This window comes from Malania oleifera, chromosome 7 (genome assembly GCF_029873635.1).
Source record: "Malania oleifera isolate guangnan ecotype guangnan chromosome 7, ASM2987363v1, whole genome shotgun sequence".
Taxonomy (NCBI): Eukaryota; Viridiplantae; Streptophyta; class Magnoliopsida; order Santalales; family Ximeniaceae; genus Malania; species Malania oleifera.
Genome location: NC_080423.1, coordinates 89,716,395 through 89,735,495, shown reverse-complemented (window position 1 = coordinate 89,735,495; position 19,101 = coordinate 89,716,395). Strand labels below are relative to the sequence as shown.

Below are 19,101 nucleotides of genomic sequence, written 5' to 3'. Positions count from 1 at the left end.
ACTTTCAATCAGATCATTAGTGATCTGAAGCGCGTTAATGTGAAGTTTGAGGAAGAGGATAAGGCATTGATACTACTAAATTTCCTATCGACGTCTCCTACATACGAAAACTTGCTTACAACACTAACTTGGGAAAAAGATAGCCTAGAGTTGGAGGACATCACGAGTGTGTTGCTAGGGTTCCACCAAAGGAAGAAGGCCAATGACGAGGGTTCACATGCTAAAGGGGTCATGGCGAAGTTGAATAATGATCAAAGGAGGAGTGGTTTTCGAGGTGGATTGAGTGGCCATAGGGCTCAGTTCAAGTCTATGAAGAAGGACATGTTGTATTTTAAGTACGACAAAGAGGGCACACAAAACCTGAGTGTCTGTAAAGTAAGAAGGGAGGTGCTGAAAGCAAGGAAGGTTCGTTAACAACGACGAATGTAGTTAAAGAATGAGACTTTGAGAGCTGTGATAGTGATATGCTTTCGGTTTCATTGGGGTCGGATGAGTTCATAGATTCTTGGATTTTGGACTCTGCATGTTCGTATCATATGACTTCCAATAAGGATTGGTTCACTACGTACATACTAGTCAGTTCTAGTTCCATTATGATGGGGAACGATGTTGTATGCAAAGTGATCGAGATGGGGAATATCAAAATCAGGATGTATAACAGTGTAGTGCGGCCATTGTGTTGAGGCACATACCAGAGTGGAGGAAGAATCTGGTTTCGTTAGGCACCTTGGATTGTAATGGGTTCAGTTACAAGTCCTAAGGTGGGGCAATGAAGGTGAGCAAGGATGTTCTAACCGTGATGAAAGGGAAGAGAGTGTCAGGTAATATTTACACACTACTGGGTACCACGGTTATAGTTGGAGTTGCAGTCGTAGAGTCTGAGTTTAATAGTACTTTTCTATGGCATATGCATCTATGGCATATGGGAGAGTGTGGGATGCAGGAACGTCACAAGAGAAATCTTCTTAAGGGGGTAAAATCATGTAAGTTGGAGTTCTGTAAGAGCGTTACGTGCTTGGGAAGCAAAATCGGGTTCAATTCATGATGGCCACGCACAAAATAGATGGAGTACTGGACTACATTCATTCTGATGTTTGGGGACCAGTGAGAGTGACATCACGAAGGGGGACATGTGTATTTCATGAGTTTTATCGATGACTACTCACGAAAGTTATGGGTTTATTTCATGCATCACAAGTCAAAAACGTTTGCCAGGTTCAAAGTGTGGAAAGCTGAAGTGGAAAACTAGATCGAGAGAAAAATCAAATTCTTCAAGACATACAATGGGATTGAGTACACAAACTCGGGATTTAGAGAGTTCTACAAGCAACAAGGCATAAGGAGGCTTTTTATCGTGTGTTGCAAACCGCAGTAAAATGGTGTGGCGAAAAGGATGAACTGGACCCTAATGGAAGGGCTCAGTGCCTCAAGTTATAGGTTGGGCTTGCCATGAATTTTTGGGCCGATGCGGTTATTGTGACGTGTGTTTTGGTAAACAGATCGTCTAGGGCATCACAGAATGGGAAAGTTTGCTGAGGAGATGTGGATAGGAGTAAATGTAGACTACTATCCTTTAAGAGTATTTGGGTATCCGACGTGTGCATACATCCCGAGTGAGGAGAGATCTAAGCTTGAGGCAAAATCAAGATGATGCATCTTTTTAGGATACCATAAACACGTGAAAGCGTTTAAGCTGTAAGATCTAGTGGCAAACAAGGTGGTGATCAGTATGGATGTAGTTTTTGATTGGAAAACTATGTTACGACATGCTCAAGAAGAAATAGAGAAACAGATACCAGAAAATCACAGCAGCAATGAGTGTGTGACTCAGGTGAAGTTAGAGACTTAGAGTAAACATGCAGGGAGTCCTAGCCTGAAAGATTAGCCAATAGTGTAGGTGGAGTCAGAAACTCAGGGTTGAGATGACACAGGTGTAAAATAACAACACCAAGATATGCTTTAAAGAAATGATTGAAGAGATAATACAAAGTTTTATTATAACAATCAGATTACATCAATCTGTCCAACTATACACTCACTAAATGAGCTTCAATGGTGAAAGGACAAGAAATAGAAAAAACAGAAAAGGACATAATCTTGGAGTCGAGATGTGTGTGTTTTGCTCCGATTGGGGGGGGGGGGGTCTTATTTATAGTCTCTGGTCTGTGGAAGAAACACATAGGTAGCTCACCTACCATGGTAGGTGGTGGCGCCTGCCGTTCACACTGATAGTCGTCGCTTACCTACCGTGCCCACTTTTCACACTGCATAGTCAAGAGAAGGGTAGTTGGATAGGCGTTATAGTGGAGAAGATAGAGTCATTGCATAAGAACTAGACTTGGGACTTGGTGGAGCTTCTAGATAGGAAGCGAGCGATCGGATACAAGTGGGTATACAGGAAGAAGGAAGTAGGCTTAGAAAAGGAAATAAGGAAGTACAAGGCTCGCTTGGTAGCGAAGGGGTACTTGCAGAGAAAAGAAAGTAGATTATGATGAAATCTTATCCCATGTGGTCAGGCACACTTCCATTGAGGTAGTGCTAGGATTGATGGCGCAACATGATCTACATCTAAAGCAGATGGACGTAAAGATGACGTTCCTCCACGGTGACCTGGAGGAACTGATTTACATGACACAGTTAGAAGGGTTTAACCAACCTAGACAGGAGCATTTAGTCTACAAACTGAACAAGTCGTTGCACGGGCTAAAAAAATCTCTAAGGTAGTGGTATAAGAGGTTTGATGCTTATATGACCTAGATTGGCTATAGGATGTGTGAGCACGATTGCTTCGTCTATGTGAGGAAACTTGTGGATGGGTTTCTCATTTTTCTGTTCCTATATGTTGACGATATGCTGATTGCTGCCAAAGATATGACCGAGGTAAATCGGTTGAAGACTCTATTGGGAAAAGAGCTCAACATGAAAAATTTGAGTGTAGCCAGGAGAATACTAGGCATGGAGAATCAAAGAGACATATCTGCAGGGAGACTATAGTTATCTCAGGGCGGTTATGTGGAGAAGGTGCTGGAGAGGTTTAGCATGCCTAATGCTAAGTCGGTAAGCACCCTTTTGGTGAGTCATTTCAGGTTGTCTACTACCAAATGCCCAAGGATGGACGATGAGGTCTAGGATATGTCGAGAGTCCCCTATGCTAGCGTACTGGGGTGTCTAATGTATGTCATGGTGTGTACAAGGTCGGAGCTGGCACATGCTATCATCGTGATGAGCAAGTTCTTCTTGAATTTAGGTCAACAACACTGGGATGTTGTGAAGTGGATTCTTAGGTACTTAGGGGGTACGATCAAATATGACATAGAGTACAGTGTACAACAGAGTGATTCGTCCGTGGTGGGGTACGTGGATGCTAATTACGCAGGAGACCTGGATGACAAGAGGTCTACATTAGGGTATGTATTTACTCTAGTGGAAGGACCTATTTGTTGGAGGTCTATGGTGCAATCGCTCATGGCATTGTCTACTGTCGAGTCAGAGTACAAAAAAGTGGCTAAAACTGCCAAGGAAGCGTTGTGGCTTACGGGATTGGTTAGAGAGCTTAGTGTCCAGCAAGGTGGAGTTTAGTTGTGCTGTGATAGTCAGAGTGTCATATACTTGGCAAAGAATCAGGTATTCTATACGAGGACGAAACACATTGATATGCAGTATCAAAGGGTCACGAAACTAATTGCTCCAGGGAAACTTCTCCTTAACAAGGTCCATACGTCTGACAATGCAGTTGATATGCTGACGAAGAAGGTCACGATGGACAAGTTCAAGCATTGCTTGGACTTGATCAACGTCTCCAAGTGCTAGATAGGAGATGGGCCCAATCTATAGGCCCGAGTGGAGCAGCGGTTATGCTTTCAGATTTTCAAGGTGGTGAATATTTGCCAAGGTGGAGACTATTGGGGATGTGGTTCATATTCAAAGCGACTCACATGGACCAGAGAAAGTTACGTGAAGCCACGAACAATGGCATGAGAGAAGTCTGCAAGAGGAAAGCAAACCGTTGACAGATTGGGCCCTAAAGGTCGACAGTTTCAAGCAAAATGCATGAGACATTTTTTTCAAAAACAAATCGTCGACGATTTGGCTAAACCGTCAATAGTTTCAGTTGGTGCAAATTATGTAAATTCAAATTAGGGGCCTGTATATTGGGCTAATCAGAGGGATTTTCTCCGGGAGATCGCTATAGATGTAGTTTAGATATACTGTAAATTCTGTACGCATTGGGTTCATACTTAAACAATATTGTAACCCAAAGATTATAGCTTTGACATTTATCATAGTGAAAATCGAAGTGCTACTCCCATGGACGTAGGCTATAGCCGAACCACGTAAATCTTGTGCATTCTAGTTGTATTTATGATTCTTTTTATTATTGTTTGATTACTTCTTGAGCATATTTCATTATCGAGTAATTGCACTGGTGTTGTTAATTGATTCATTTGTGCTTGTGTGCTTCCATTGCACGTATCCGAGTTAAACGAACATCAACCGGTAGAGGTAGAACTAAAATAACATAAAATAATATGGTAAGAAAGGATTTAATAGCTTGAACTATAGTTGAGAATGATGCCCTCGACATGTGAATGGACAAAAGAAGATTCATGTAGCTAAACTTAAGATTTGTTGATTTGTTGCGAGATCAAACATGAGTCTAAGTTGCATAGGTGGCAAAAGTTGCACTCAATGTCTCATAGAGAAAGTTTAAAAATATCTAGACTTTCTTGTATTAGCATCAATTCTTAAGAATTCACTTTTCAATAATATATGTGAAATAAAAAATTCAAAAAAAAAAAGAAAAGAAAAAACATGAGTCCTCCACTATTTGTATTGGAATCCAATATAAAAATGAAATATATGATGGATGACATCTGTACCTTTAGGAAAAACTTCTGCCTGCTCCCACTTCCAGACATCAAACACAATGCATCTTCCAATCCTACCTTATTCGTTTGGCACATTATGTTTTCCCCTTTTCTATTTTTAATTGTCGATTGGAGGCACACATTAAACTAAAAAATGAGAGAACTCTTCTATTCAATATCAATTATATCTTTCTTAGAATTTGAACCTGAAGTTTCTAATATAAAAATCTTAAACTTATATGATTGAAGTATGACCAAGTACAATTTCACTTGCATCAGGCCTACTCCATCTTATAAAAAGCATGCATGGTTTAAATCCAATATAATAAATACCTATAAAGGCCTTTCAACCTATGCCTCATTAGGCTATTGCCAAATTTTCCTCCCAGAAAAAAATTTGCAGACTTTTGAGATAAATTATAGCACATCAAAGTTAAAACTATGGGTAGGAACTGAGTGCTATCTAAATGCATGTATGGCAAAGAAGAATAAAATAAATTTATAATTTCATTTTTACATATTATATATTTGTTTTTACTCTATTTTAATTATTCACTTTTATCTTTTCAACAATATATGCTAATTTAAAAAAAAAAAAACTTAAGTTACCAATGAAAAAAAAAAGCCATGCACGTTTTAAATTGCTCACTGGCCACTGCACTAAACTAAATCGGTAAATCCACAGTTTTATCCTCAATTGCTCCTTCACTTCCACTCTTCCTCTCCTTTCTGATTCCCAAAATCCCCTCGCCCCAATCCCAAACATGCAACACAATGTACGACCCAATCCCACCGATCAACCCATAAGCTATGGAATACGTCAATGGCATCAATATCATCGTCACGAATGCAGGTATTGCCTGCCGCATATCGCTCCACTCAATCTCCACCACCGATCTCATCATCAATACGCCCACCAGTATCAGCGGCGGCCCCACCGCCCACGGCGGTATCGACGCCAACAACGGCGTAAAGAAGAACGCCAACAGGAAGTACCCCGCCACCGTTATCGCCGTCAGCCCCGTCCTCCCCCCCTCCCTAATCCCCGTCGACGACTCGATGAACGCCGTCACCGGCGACGTCCCCAGCAGCGACCCCACCACGATCGACGCCGCGTCGGACATGAACGCGAAGTACTGCCCCTCGAAGTCGCCGCCGGCGTCTACGAATCCCGCGAAACGGGCCATCGAGTATAGCGTACCCGTCGTGTCCAATATGTCCACGTACAAAAACGTGAAGAGGGCTTCCCAAAAGTGTCCCTTTCCCATGCCCTTAAAACTCAATGCCCCCGCCGTACTCTCAATCACGTGCACGTCAACCACCTTCTTGAAGTACTGGTACGCCGAGTCGCCCGACTCGGTGTCCGGAAACGCCGTGACTCGGGTGTGACGGAACCACGAGACAGCCGTCACGAAAACGATGCCGTATATCATCGCGCCTTTTATGTTTTTCACCAAGCAATGGGCGATTATCACGAAACCCACGACCCCCAGCCAGAAAGTGGGGCTTTCCATGCGGTGGTTCAGGCAAAGAATCTCGTCGGAGACGGTGCCGCCGGGGAGCAGACTAACGGAGCCGTTGGATGACGTTATAACCGGGGCTAAAGGGACCCGGGAGGAATTCGGGCAGGCTCCGAGAGTTACCAGGGTCGAGGAGCTGTACCCGATTAGCCCGATTCCCTGGTTGTTTTGTAACCCGATGAAGGCAAGGAAAAGTCCGATTCCTGCGGAGGACGAAATTCGGACGGGTTTGGGGACGAGTTTGGCGAGTCGAGCTCGGAGGCCGACGACCGAAATTACGAGGAAGATCAAGCCCTCGATGAAGATGGCGGTTAGGGCGCTTTTGTAGGGAAGGTTGCCGGAGCCGTGGTAGCCGACGACGGTGTAGGCGAAGTAGGCGTTTGCGCCCATTCCGGGGGCCAAGGCCAGAGGAAGGTTCGCGAAGGTTCCCATGATAAGGCATCCGATTAGCGATGAGGCGATGGTGGCTACGATGAGGTCCTTGCGAGTTTTCTCGAGGCAGGCCGAGTAGCCTGAGTTAACTGGAGGGAATTTGCAGGACTCGGTGGGTTGGATGAGTCGAAGGGTGGAGCCGGAGCAGGCGGAGGCGGCGACGTTGGGGTCGGAGCAGACCAGAGTGCAGTCGGCGACGGAGCACGTGCCGCCGGAGTCGGCGAGGATGCTGGCGTTCACGGCGAGGATGTAGGCCATTGTCAGGAACGTGGCGGTGCCGGCGCGGAGCTCCGTCGTGAAGGTGCTGTTCCGCTCGGCGAGTTTGAAGCGCTTCCCGACTCGGCTGGAGGCCACGAACGAGTTCAGCCGAGTCGATATCCCGGGCTTCGGCTCCGGTGGCGGCGAATCCTCCATTACCTCACAGAAAGAGAGAGAGAGTGAGAGAGATTTTCTGCAGTGGATATGGACTTCAGAGTTCCACCGTTTTACGGAGTTGAGGAGCAGCGTCGCTTACCAACCAAGGTACAGAAATTAAAGAAACGGCTTTCGGACTTTCGGCACATTTAAATATTTTTCGTACCGTTTGGTGACAACTTAGAATCATTAACTAAGATCCAAGGAGGGCGCTGTGGTAATAAACATTCAACAAAATAGTATTTTAGTAAATTAATTTCTCATCTTGAAATATAAAAATCATATAAAATCCCAATTTTTTATTTTCTTAACAAATTAAAATGCAAAATTATGATGTCCGTTCGAATTTTGGTAATTTATGATTATGATGTCAATATGACAATATGCATACTAGACCTAATTAATGGGGCATTTTTAAGAAGGTATTTGATATTTTGAATTATTGATTTTGATTCAATTTTCAAAATTTTAAAAATATTATTTTTTTAAAATTTTATGAAATATGTTTTTTTTTTAATATTTATTTAATTTGACATTTAAATTTTCTTTTTAAAAAAATTGAATGCGAATTAAGAAGGTTGTGGACAATGATAATAATGACGGTTAGAGATAGTAAAAAATTTACACTACAAAAAATCTTATTTTTATTCACTAATTTGTTCATGATCCCCACAGTGTCCTCACCAATAATTAACTAGTATTTATAATCATGCTTATTTAAAGTCCCAATTTTTTTGGTAAACCATTAAAATGATTGTTAAATTCAAGTGTTGGAGTAATGAAAATTGGAGTAGCTAGCATAAATTCAAGCTTTGGTATCAAATGAGTCAATCCAGCTGAGTTTTTCCTTATTCAAACTTGTTCGTTAAATTTTTAACCAAGTTCGAGTTCGAACCGAGCTCAATTGTGCAAATGAACGAGCTTGCGAACCCTTACCGAACTGAATTATCGAGGTTCCCACTAATATTATGATTCTTTTGAAAATTCTTATTTTAAGAGATAAGAGATTTTGTTAGGTTAAAAGGTGAAAGAGACCTTTAATTACTAATAATGCTTTAAAGTTTTTCTGTCCCACCAAACTAGTCAATTGGTCTTGAACTTTAAACTTATCATTGAACTAAGGTTATGGAGTTTGAGGTAAATAATCTTATGCAAAAATAATTCATACTTTTAAGTCTACTACACTCTATCAAGTCAACTCAATCTTATCAAAGTAGTTCATAAATAATTCAAATTCAAGTTTATTAAACAAGCCCAAATTGAGTCGTTTCACGAGTTGAAATGAGTCGAACCTTATTCATGGTAAAGCTCGTTTAGTTTATCAAACAAGCCGTAAAATTGGACTTGAGAATCATTCGTTTACATAATGAACGAGCCTGAACAAACTCTTAACAAGCTGAGCTTTTGAACCGCTCATAAGCAAGTTGGTCTGCTTGCAACCTATTTAGTATATATAAGTATATTTTTTACATAGAATCACAAGCTTATTGCATGGGACCAAGCACTAAACTTTACCATATAATTAATAAAAATAAATTTATTACAATAACCCTCAATATTATTTATAATATTCAAGAAAATTATGTGTAAGTTTAGCAATAATTTAAAAGTCAAACTAGACTATTATTGTCTAAATCTATTTTGACAAATATAATATATAAATATATCTCTATGATTAATTAAGAAAAATTTAGTTACATGATTTTCCTTTAATCTTTTCTCGATCATTTTCTAAAAATATCCTCAATTTATAAATTATCTTATAATTATGATATTTCCAAATCTGCATTTATAGGTATACAAATTATTTCTATTTTTAAATTTAAACAAATTTATATAGTTTCCCACTTTCCCCCATCTTCTTAACTTCCATCAATTGTATAAATAAATTGTATAAATTTATTTCCAAATGTTGAAGACCGATTCAGAGAAGTAAGGGAAAAAAAAAAAATGAAGGAATTGATAATTTTAATGTTTAGTTGTTATGAAAAGTGAGAAAAATATTTTTTTTAAATTAAATTAATAAATAAAATTTTAATTTTACACTATTTTTCTTTTTACAAACCTGAGGACTCCAATCACCATCATGCCACTTTGAGTACTATGGTACGACACGAGTGAAAGCTGCCCGCCCATTAACGCACCTCAAGAAATTTACTGTCGTAATGCCTCAAGAGGGAATTGAACTCATGACCTTTGGGTTACCAAAGTTATAAGTCACCCTTACTAATTGAGCTGACCCTGCTAGGCTAAATCCACAAAATGTTATAAAACAAAAACAAAATTGTGAAGTAGAACGAAGGTTAGGACTTTGCATCTTGATATAGGTTAGATCATGAGCTCATTCTTAGTCCATCTCCATAGGATATCAATTATTATCAACATTTTCAGATTATCAGCCTTTTTCAGTTCACAGCAATCAGTAACAACATTCTCCATTTTCAATTTCAATTTCATTACCAGTTACCTATAACAGCATCTTTTCAATAAGGAAAACAAAAGATGCATTCCAACATTTTTCTACTAGGATAGCAACAACATTTTTCCCACTTGGCATATCAGCAAACAGCAATTGTAGATCTATTATTATATTGTTAATTTATCTTTTTCAGTTGTAAATTTTGTTATTGAAATATGTATATAAGTACTCTGTAAGGATTTTTTTTTTTTTTTTGAGAAATGAATAGAAGTTGAAATTTTCATTCATTTTAACATGGTATTAGAGCGTTTTTAGATTTCTTTCGTATTCTCTGCATTTTTTTTTTCAAAGCTTTGTTGAAGCTTTCATGGTATCCACAAATTCATCTTCTTCCCCTTCTATTTCTGCAAATTCACCTACAGTAGATGATTTCACTAATCCCTATTTTTTGCATCATGGGGATAATCCTAGCATTGCTTTTGTTACCACACCTCTCACTAAAACAAATTACCATACATGGAGTCGATCCATGATCACTTCTTTTCATGTTAAAAACAAACTTTCATTTATTGATGGCTCTCTTCCACAACCAGATGTCAATGATCCTCTTTGATCTACCTGGGGGTGCTGCAATTCAATGGTTGTTGCATGGATCACAAACTCACTATCTAAGGACATTGTGTCTAGTGTCTTGTTCTCTGATAATGCAAGAAATATATGGCTGGATCTGCAACAATGTTTTTCAAGAAGCAATGCACCGCATGTCTATCAATAGAAGAAATCGATATCAAATATTTCCCAAAGGCAATTATCCATCACTTAATATTACGGTCAATTGAAAACTCTCTGGGATGAGCTTCAGACTTACCGTCCAGTTCCTTGTTGCTCTTGTTCACCATCTTGTTCCTTTGGAGCACTTCAGAAAGTATTTGATCGTGAGAAATTCGACTACACTATCCAATTTCTCATGGGATTGAATGATTCATTTTCAGCCATACGAGGACAATTTTTTAACGATGGATCCTCTTCCCACTATTGACAAGACATTTTCTCTTCTTCTTCAAGATGAAGGCTAATGTCAGATTATCTTCTGCTCCAATTTTTTATTCTGCTGCTATCGTTACAACTACTTCACCATCATCAACTATGTTGGAATTTGTGTATTCCCAAGAGGGGGTGAATTGGAACTTTAAAACTTCCTCTTAGGTCAATTATGTGACGCCCCGAAACCCTCCAAGTGGAGCCGGGGTGCCATCTATTCTAATCACCTGCAACTGATACCATTATTAACGTGCAAGCAACGGAACATAAATAAATTACCTTAAATAAATACCAGAGTTCTATATAATAACCCAAAAACGAATATTACAACATTCATATATCCATATCCACAACCAGCATTTAAAACATAACTCATTACAAATGTATATCTATATATATATATATATATATATATATCAGTATCTCACAATACCCAAAAAAAAAAAAACCACCAAATACAATCCCAGCCTAGGCCTTCAAACCTGGTCTCTAGAAGAACCTGAAAAATTATTAATCCACTAGGGTGAGACACTTCTCAGTAAGGGTGGAATAAATTATAACAGTGTGTGACAAATGAGTTTTAATATTTACATATCAAAATAAACTACTTCTCACATAATATCAATAACAATTGAGAAAATGTACCATTAATAACATTCCTGACAACGAAAGTCATACACACATCCAATATGCACAAGTACATAACTTTTATGTAGGCCAAAATCCCCAAGGATAGGAAAGATTACCCGCCCATACAAGTAGCTTCCTTCTGCTCTGGTACTAAAAACTACCTACCAAAGCACTCACCTTACTCAGTAAGCCGTCATGTGAAGTATTACCTCGCCGCCAGTACATACATCTTTATTATTTTAAAGGCGAAGGTTTTCTAGGATCGGGATGTCTGCTCGCCCATACAAGTAGCATCCCTTTGCACTGATACCAAGAAACTACCTAGTAGAGCACTCGCCTTTCTCAGCAAGCCCTTGGTGGTATGTTTACCTCGCCGCATGCACACACATGCATTCACAATGTGCTATACCATTATTTTTATGCTATAATTAAATTCACAAGTGCACAACACATCCACACAGGAATCACGCAACTTATACTTCATCTTCTAATGTCCTCAGTACATGGCCCACACAGAGTAACTGCGTACATATCAGTACGTGGCTCACACAAGTACCTATGTACTTCTTATCTACACGTGGCCCACACAGGGTACATAACATGGCCAACACAAGTGCCACCATCCACACAAGATGCATAACATGGCCCACACAAGCGCCATTATCCACACAGGATATAACATGGCCCACACAGGCACCACTACCCACACAGGGTACATAACATGGCCCACACAGGCACCACTACTCACACAGGGTACATAACATGGCTCACACTGGCGCCATTATCCACACATGATATAATGTGGCCCACAAAGGTACCACTCCAGCTTCCGCAACACGTGGCCCACACAGATACCACTATTCACCAATATCCAATCCCCATAACCTACCCGTCTTACATCAGTAGAACAAGCTCCTCGACCTGCCAATGTCCTACCCCATATAAATGATAATATGACGAGCTCCTCGACCTGCCAACGTCATATCATGATTTATATTTAGGCAATATAACAACCTCCTCATGCCAACGTTATATTGAGATGCATACGAATAACCACTCTAATTAATTCACACAAACGCATCCATATATTTCCACATAGGAATCCAACATATCAATTCATTTCCCACACAGTATCCCAACAAATCAACACATTTCCACACAAGAGTCAAACATAACAATTCATTCATCATGTCATAATCATTCCAAACACCCCCACATGCAAATTCAAATACCACAGTAATTCATATTCAACTTATTAGGAAAAATTGTTCTCATGTCACACGAATTTAATATCATATGCAATTATCTCAAATATAAATCTTAAACAAAATCATCATTTTTTAGTACTCAGACGGTTCTAAAAATCATATAGATAAATAATAAATTTCATATGCTCGTAAATAACAGGTTTACTTTAATAAAATACTGATATAATTTTATTCTCCCTTACCGGATTCCCTGAATCATGCCTGCAAGGCTCCCAAAATTATACCCGCAGCGCTCACCTGAACCCTGATTCAATCAAATCAACCCCAATAAAATATTATTTTAACCTTTCCTAATTTACAATAATTAAATAATAATTAATTTCTAAATAACCCATTTATCCTAATTTTGGGCTATTTCTATAATGATCCCACGAGAAATCTATTCTGCTAAACTTGTAAAGAATCCTCCCTAGATTCTCGTGGTGGTGTCTGATCACCAATTTGACTTAAAATTTAGAAAAAATTGAGACAAAAATGAGAATTTGGCTTACCCCAGGAGATATGTCCACGTTACTTCTATGACAAATTCACTTCGGTAGATATGTTGGTGGCGGAGAATGGACTTCAGTGGTATTCTCGGATTTTCAATTAGACGAGAATTCGCCGCGAAATCGTAGAAAGAAGAGGAGTGGAGAATGTGAGCTGAGGGATTTTTTTCTTTCTTTCTTTCCCTTTCCTTCCTGTTCTGCGCGTGAGAAGGATTTTTTTTTTTCTTCTTTCCTCTTCCTACTTTGTTTCAGCAGGAAACTTAGCCTTTAAATTTTCCTTTTTTTTTTTTTCTTTCTTTCCTTCTTTTATCCACACTTTAAACTTTTATATATACTTATATATACTTACTTATATATACTTACATATATACTTATATATATATATATTGGATATATATATATATATATATCCAAAATCCTCAAATTTCTTAATTTAATTATTTTTCTTAATAATAATTAGTTAATTAATAATAATAAATTTTTTGTAATTATTATTATTATTATTTTGGGTTGTTACAAATTCAGATTCCTTAACTAGTATTGCACAAACCTAAGGTCTTTCTATACAATCATAAACCCAATCAAATATTTAAACAATTAAATGCAAACATTCAGGTCTTGAAATTTAAAGTACAGAAAATAAAAGCAAACACAAGAAATATTATCGGGGTTCGGCCAATACTACCTACGCTCCCGCCTTAGCTCACAAGCCCGATGATTATACTAAAAATCACTTAACGGGTGGAGCGGCACCTAATACAATCAGGTCAAATTAACACATGACTTACCTCAACCTTTACACACTCTCCTTGTGGGGTAGAGAAGACCCTAACAACTGATCTTTCCTGGTTAGATCAAGCCCCCTTAGGCCAGGCTTGGAATACAACAGATAATTGAAATTTACGTACAACCAAATTATGCTTCTTACACTAAGCAAATATGTATCAATACGCATGATGTAATCAATGTACTCACAAATGATAGTATTTATGCCCAAGCGAGATCTTGAAATTTTAATTCAAGATAATATATTCAACGAGTGAATATTCAAGGTTACCTCAAAAACCCTAATCAAGTATCACACAAATATTTTATCAAATATAATCACAATAGCTACTTAGGGTTTAAGCTTGCAAAAGATTTATCAAATAAAATATGCAAGCTCTCAAGTCTTGCAATTTGAATACAAAGACTAGAAAGCTAAAAATAAGTTATTCCCAATCAAATATTTATATACGAAATATTGTGAGAATAAACAATCAAGCAAAACTCTCAAAAAGGTTTTTCAAATATATGTGAATGTGTGAGAGTAATGCCAAGAAAATGATTTGAAATGATGCACAATACCACAAACAAATCTTCCTACACCTTGTAATTGATTTGCAAGTTAAGAGAACTAGAAAAACAAACTCTCTTTTTCAAAATGATATTTGCTAATAAATATGTAAGAGAGTGTATAAAAATATGCTTGAAATATTGAGTATATAGCAAAAGAAGCATAAAATATTTTATAGGATTTTTCCTAATGATTTTTCTAATCTCATGCTAATCAAGGCAAATGAAGGGGTATTTATAGATATCCCTCAAAGTTTGACCGTTGGTGTTAGCTTTGGTGTATTCCCAAGAGGGGGGGGGGGGTGAATTGGGTATTTAAAAATTATCGCCTAGGTCAATTGGTTTAACAACTGTATTACTCAACTTAGGGTCTGTCTATGCAATTATAAACCCAATCATTCACAATAGTAAAATATAAACATTCATGTACTAGAATTTAAAATGCGAAAATTAAAAGCATGCACAAGAAATGTTATCAAGGTTCGGCCAACTGTGCTTAAGTCCCCGCCTCTAGCTCGCAAGCTCGAGGATTCCACTAAAGCTCACTTCACGGGTGGAGCGGCACCGGTTACAATTAGGTCAATTCAAGGAGCTGAACTCAACCAACACGCCTTACCAGGATGGCGCACCTAACTTTCCTAACCGGGTCTAAGCCAGTCCGGGACTATTTACCAAGGCTAGTCTCCCTCTTCAGGCTCGTGCCTGGAATACAACAAATGTGTCTAAAGTTTTGTGTACGCGAAAATGTGCTTCTCACACTAAGCAGATATGTACTACAAATATGCATAATATAATCAATGCACATCAATGATCTAATGAAATTAGCAATAGCTTCCCAAGAGGGGGGTGAATTGGAATCTTTTTGATTTTGATAATTTTTAATCTTTTGCTTAAGATACTAAAGAAAGTACAACTGATAACTGATAACCACACTTTAGAATACTTGTAATTTAAATGAACAAGACAATCAATAAAGCTAAAACAATTCAATCACTCAATCAAAAATATTTTTGCTTTTGTTGATTTCCTTGTGGATGTTTATCACCTTCTTTGAATAAGATTTTAGTATGCACTTCTCTTGATTAAGATTTCCACAGATTAACCAACGTACTCCCTTTTGGGTTTCCACAAACTGTTAATCGAAACATACTTTCTAAATACTAAAAGTCTTTGTTTCTTTCTCTTTGAAACCTGTGACCTGCACTTTTTAAATCATACAACACAGCAAGTATAGTATGTAAAGTAGAGAGAAAGACAGAAGATTTTTTACGAGGTTCGGTTTCAACACAGCCTATGTCCTCGCCCTTGGCAAAACACCGAAGTGTTCCACCATGGTAGTTCCGTTACCAGGTGGAACAACACCTGTTTACAACCACTCCTTTGGCCAATGCTAGAGCCCGCCTTCTCCAAATAATATGCCCTTGTTTGGTCAACGATCCCATAGCCTGGTATCGTCCAAAATCTACAAGAGAAATATCAAAAGCTGGTGTATAAGAGAAGCTTACACAAAGAGCAAATTAGTACAAATCAAAACTATGTACTTCAAAAGATAAAATATCAAGAATGAAATAAACTTTTGAAGCTTTTCAAAGAATTCACCAAAATCCTTTTCTCCAGAGAAGAAATCAGTAATTCTGCAGGATTTGATGAGCAAGAATATCAGAACAAGAGTACTTTCAGCTTTGCAAGAGATTGATCAAAAGAGATTTTGAGAGTAAGAGAGCTTTGAGAGAATTTCAATGCTTGGTATAATTTTTGATTCAGAAGAACCATGTATTTATAATTTTAGAACAGTGTTCAGACGTTTGAGGATTCGAGGTCAGACGTCTGAAGTTCCTGAAACCCCTTTAAAATAGAACTAGATATAGGGTCAGATGTCTGAAGTCTGGGTTCAGATGTCTGAAGTTCCAGATTTAGATGTCTGAAGTCGCGAGTTCAGACGTCTGAACTGTACTGCCACTTTCTGTCTTGTTCCATAAATTCTTTAGACGTCTACACTTAATCTTCAGACGTCTGAAGTAATTCTTCAGATGTCTAAACTTAAAGTTCAGTCATCTGAAGTCTCTACTTTAGTCATCTAAACTAAAAAATTCAGTCATCTGAGCTATTAAAATCTTGTTTTATAAAATATCTTTCTTTAAAACTATTTTGCTCCCTTATGATCTTTATAAAAACTTAATTCAATATACTTAAATAAGTACTAATTCTTTATAATCTCTTGAAAAAGCTTCAAAAAATATTTCAAATGATATTTTAACTTTTCAAATACTTACAAATATGTTTCCTAAGCTTTCATAAGACATGCTTGAGTTCTTTTTCATGCTTTGCTCTTGATGTTCTTTGAAACATTTCCTTGAGCTTCAAATATATTAGATTCTCTTTGAATCATTTGAGTAGTTGTCCCATACTTGATTTATACTTGATCTTCTCTTGAACCATACTTGAGCTATACTTGAACTTTGCTTAAATCACACTTAATCCATATTTATTGAAACTCAAAAACTCAATCTTTTCAAGTTAAATAGTCATTTGTTTGTTATCACCAAAACTGATTGAAAGATCTTGTTAGGCCAACATGTAAGAACTATAAGTTCGGTGCTCTATGTGTGCAATCAACACTCAAGGTTATGGATAATCTCAAATATGCACAAGAGTGTATAAACAATGTTTTCTTTGAAACACAATATAAAATATCTCAATGCAAGCTTAGGGTTTCAAAGATGCCAATCAGAGTACTCAAACAACCTCAAAAATATTTTCTCAAATGTATCTAGCACAAGAGTTGTTTGAAATCTACCTTTGTAAAATATTTTTGTACACAAAAGTATAAGCCCAAATGAGTATTGTAATGACAATGCAAACTCACTTAGTTATATGATTTTTCCCAACCAAATATTTATCAAATGAAATTAGGGGGAAAATCTAGCTCAACCCTCAATATGAAAATCAAATGTGTAATATATAAGTGAGCGTTTCTAGCATAATATAACAAGCAATAAACACTCACAAGGTAAGATTTCTCAAAGGAATGAAGGTATTTGAGTTTTATGGACTTAGTAGGAGAAAATAGGATTTGGAAAATTTCAGAGAATTTTGGTTTAATCCTATTTGCTAATCTTGCCTTAATTTTGCAAATGAAGAGATATATATAGGCATAAGCAAAATTATGACCGTTGGGGACACCAAGGGTATTATTAAATATGTTTTAAAAAATCATTAAGAAAATTAACCTCGTTTAAAAACTTTAACCGTAGTAAAAATTATTGTCCAACCCGAGAGCACCGGTCGACCGGACGTGAGGTTCGGTTGACTTAGTGACGAAGTTCGGTCAATCGGGAGAAATTTGAACTGAAAGTTCGGTCGACCAGACTAAGGGCTCCAAGGTGATTTTTTCATTTCAGTGCTGTTCGGTCAACCGAAACACTTTGAACTAAAAAGTTTGGTCGACCAGACAGTTGTGGCATGTCCTGAGGACCTTCGGTCGACCAAGGCGTTGAAGTACTTTCCTGGTCGGTCGACCGAAAGGTCAAAGTGTTGACCCTAGGGAGTTCAGTCGACCAACATATTTGAACTAAGCAAATTTAGTCAACCGTATCATGGTCAAACTGTTGACCTAGTCACCGGTTCAGTCGACCGACAAATTTACACTATGAAAGTACGGTTGACCGAACATGCATTATTAACGCATTTCAGTTTTATTCCCTATGTATATTAACCCTATTCATATAATAATTAATGTTTAAGACTATAGGGAATATTTTTATAAATTATAGGGAGTCCTAAGGTCAATCTAGATCTTCTTTAGGACACCGAAAAAATCTGGTGTTAGTTGACCGTCTTGTCTAAGGTTATTTAATTTTCAAGTGATGTCTAGGGACCTAGAGTCGTTCTAAGGTCTTTGAGCTTATAAGTTCCTACATGCATGCAATGCAAATTATTACATATTTTTGCCCTATGTTACTATTACAAACCCGAATAAAGCAATAATATAAAATACAATAATGAGAAGGCTTCAAGGTCTTTGTTTTCTTTAAGTCTTCATGTGCCATTAACTGATTTTGCCAATATGAACCTACACACAAACTTGGAAAGCATTAAATACCAAGAGTATTTTTCATTATCAAAATTGGGAATGACCCGTAGGGTCAACAATCTACCCCTTTTTTATGATAACAAATACTTGCGTACTTCTTCCCCTTTTGGCAACAGTAAAAACAGCCTAGAGAAAAATTTAAGTATATATAGGCAAATAAGAGGAAAATATCATTCATATACAAGATATGGTTTGGGAAAATTTTAATAAAATTCGGCAGCACACCATTAGAAAATAGAACATTTTTCCCAAAAATACCTGTATACAAGTGACCTAATTGAGTAATGTATTGACAATATATCCACAACTACTTACTCAAACAATCTAGTATGATCAAAAACAGTAAACATAAGTATAACTATCAATATGCAAAAGATATGATAGTCATGCATTTCAAAGCATAAACAAATTCACAAAGCATGAAATATAGCAATGAGGCACACAAACTGTATAACTGGTCATTAAAAGGTCCAAATGACATAACAAACATGATTAAACCAAAGATATACACAAACCATTACAATTGAAACATATCATAAGACTTGTAAAATATTTGAGTTAAAAGCACACGACATATGATACCAAATAGAAGG

The 19,101-nt window shown here is 37.5% G+C and overlaps 2 protein-coding genes across 2 annotated transcripts; one reads left to right on the top strand and one right to left on the bottom strand.

Moving 5' to 3' along the window:
• Window positions 1–231: 231 nt before the first annotated feature.
• Window positions 232–2,994, top strand: LOC131160923 (uncharacterized). Its single transcript, XM_058116796.1, has 3 exons — window positions 232–405; window positions 748–821; window positions 2,769–2,994. The coding sequence occupies exons 1-3, from the start codon at window positions 232–234 to the stop codon at window positions 2,992–2,994; spliced, it is 474 nt and encodes a 157-aa protein (XP_057972779.1).
• A 2,508-nt stretch (window positions 2,995–5,502) lies between these two features.
• Window positions 5,503–7,334, bottom strand: LOC131159798 (adenine/guanine permease AZG1). The gene has a single exon (XM_058114969.1). The coding sequence runs from the start codon at window positions 7,232–7,234 to the stop codon at window positions 5,534–5,536; it is 1,701 nt and encodes a 566-aa protein (XP_057970952.1). The 5' UTR covers window positions 7,235–7,334; the 3' UTR covers window positions 5,503–5,533.
• Between the last annotated feature and the right edge of the window lie 11,767 nt (window positions 7,335–19,101).

Coding starts and splice junctions, on each gene's coding strand:
- LOC131159798 (XM_058114969.1), bottom strand. CDS start 7,234: ATGGAGGATTCGCCGCCACCGGAGCCGAAGCCCGGGATATCGACTCGG.
- LOC131160923 (XM_058116796.1), top strand. CDS start 232: ATGGCGAAGTTGAATAATGATCAAAGGAGGAGTGGTTTTCGAGGTGGA. Junction 406..747: donor AGGTGCTGAAAGCAAGGAAG/GTTCGTTAACAA, acceptor TAATGGGTTCAG/TTACAAGTCCTAAGGTGGGG. Junction 822..2,768: donor GAAAGGGAAGAGAGTGTCAG/GTAATATTTACA, acceptor GATTGGCTATAG/GATGTGTGAGCACGATTGCT.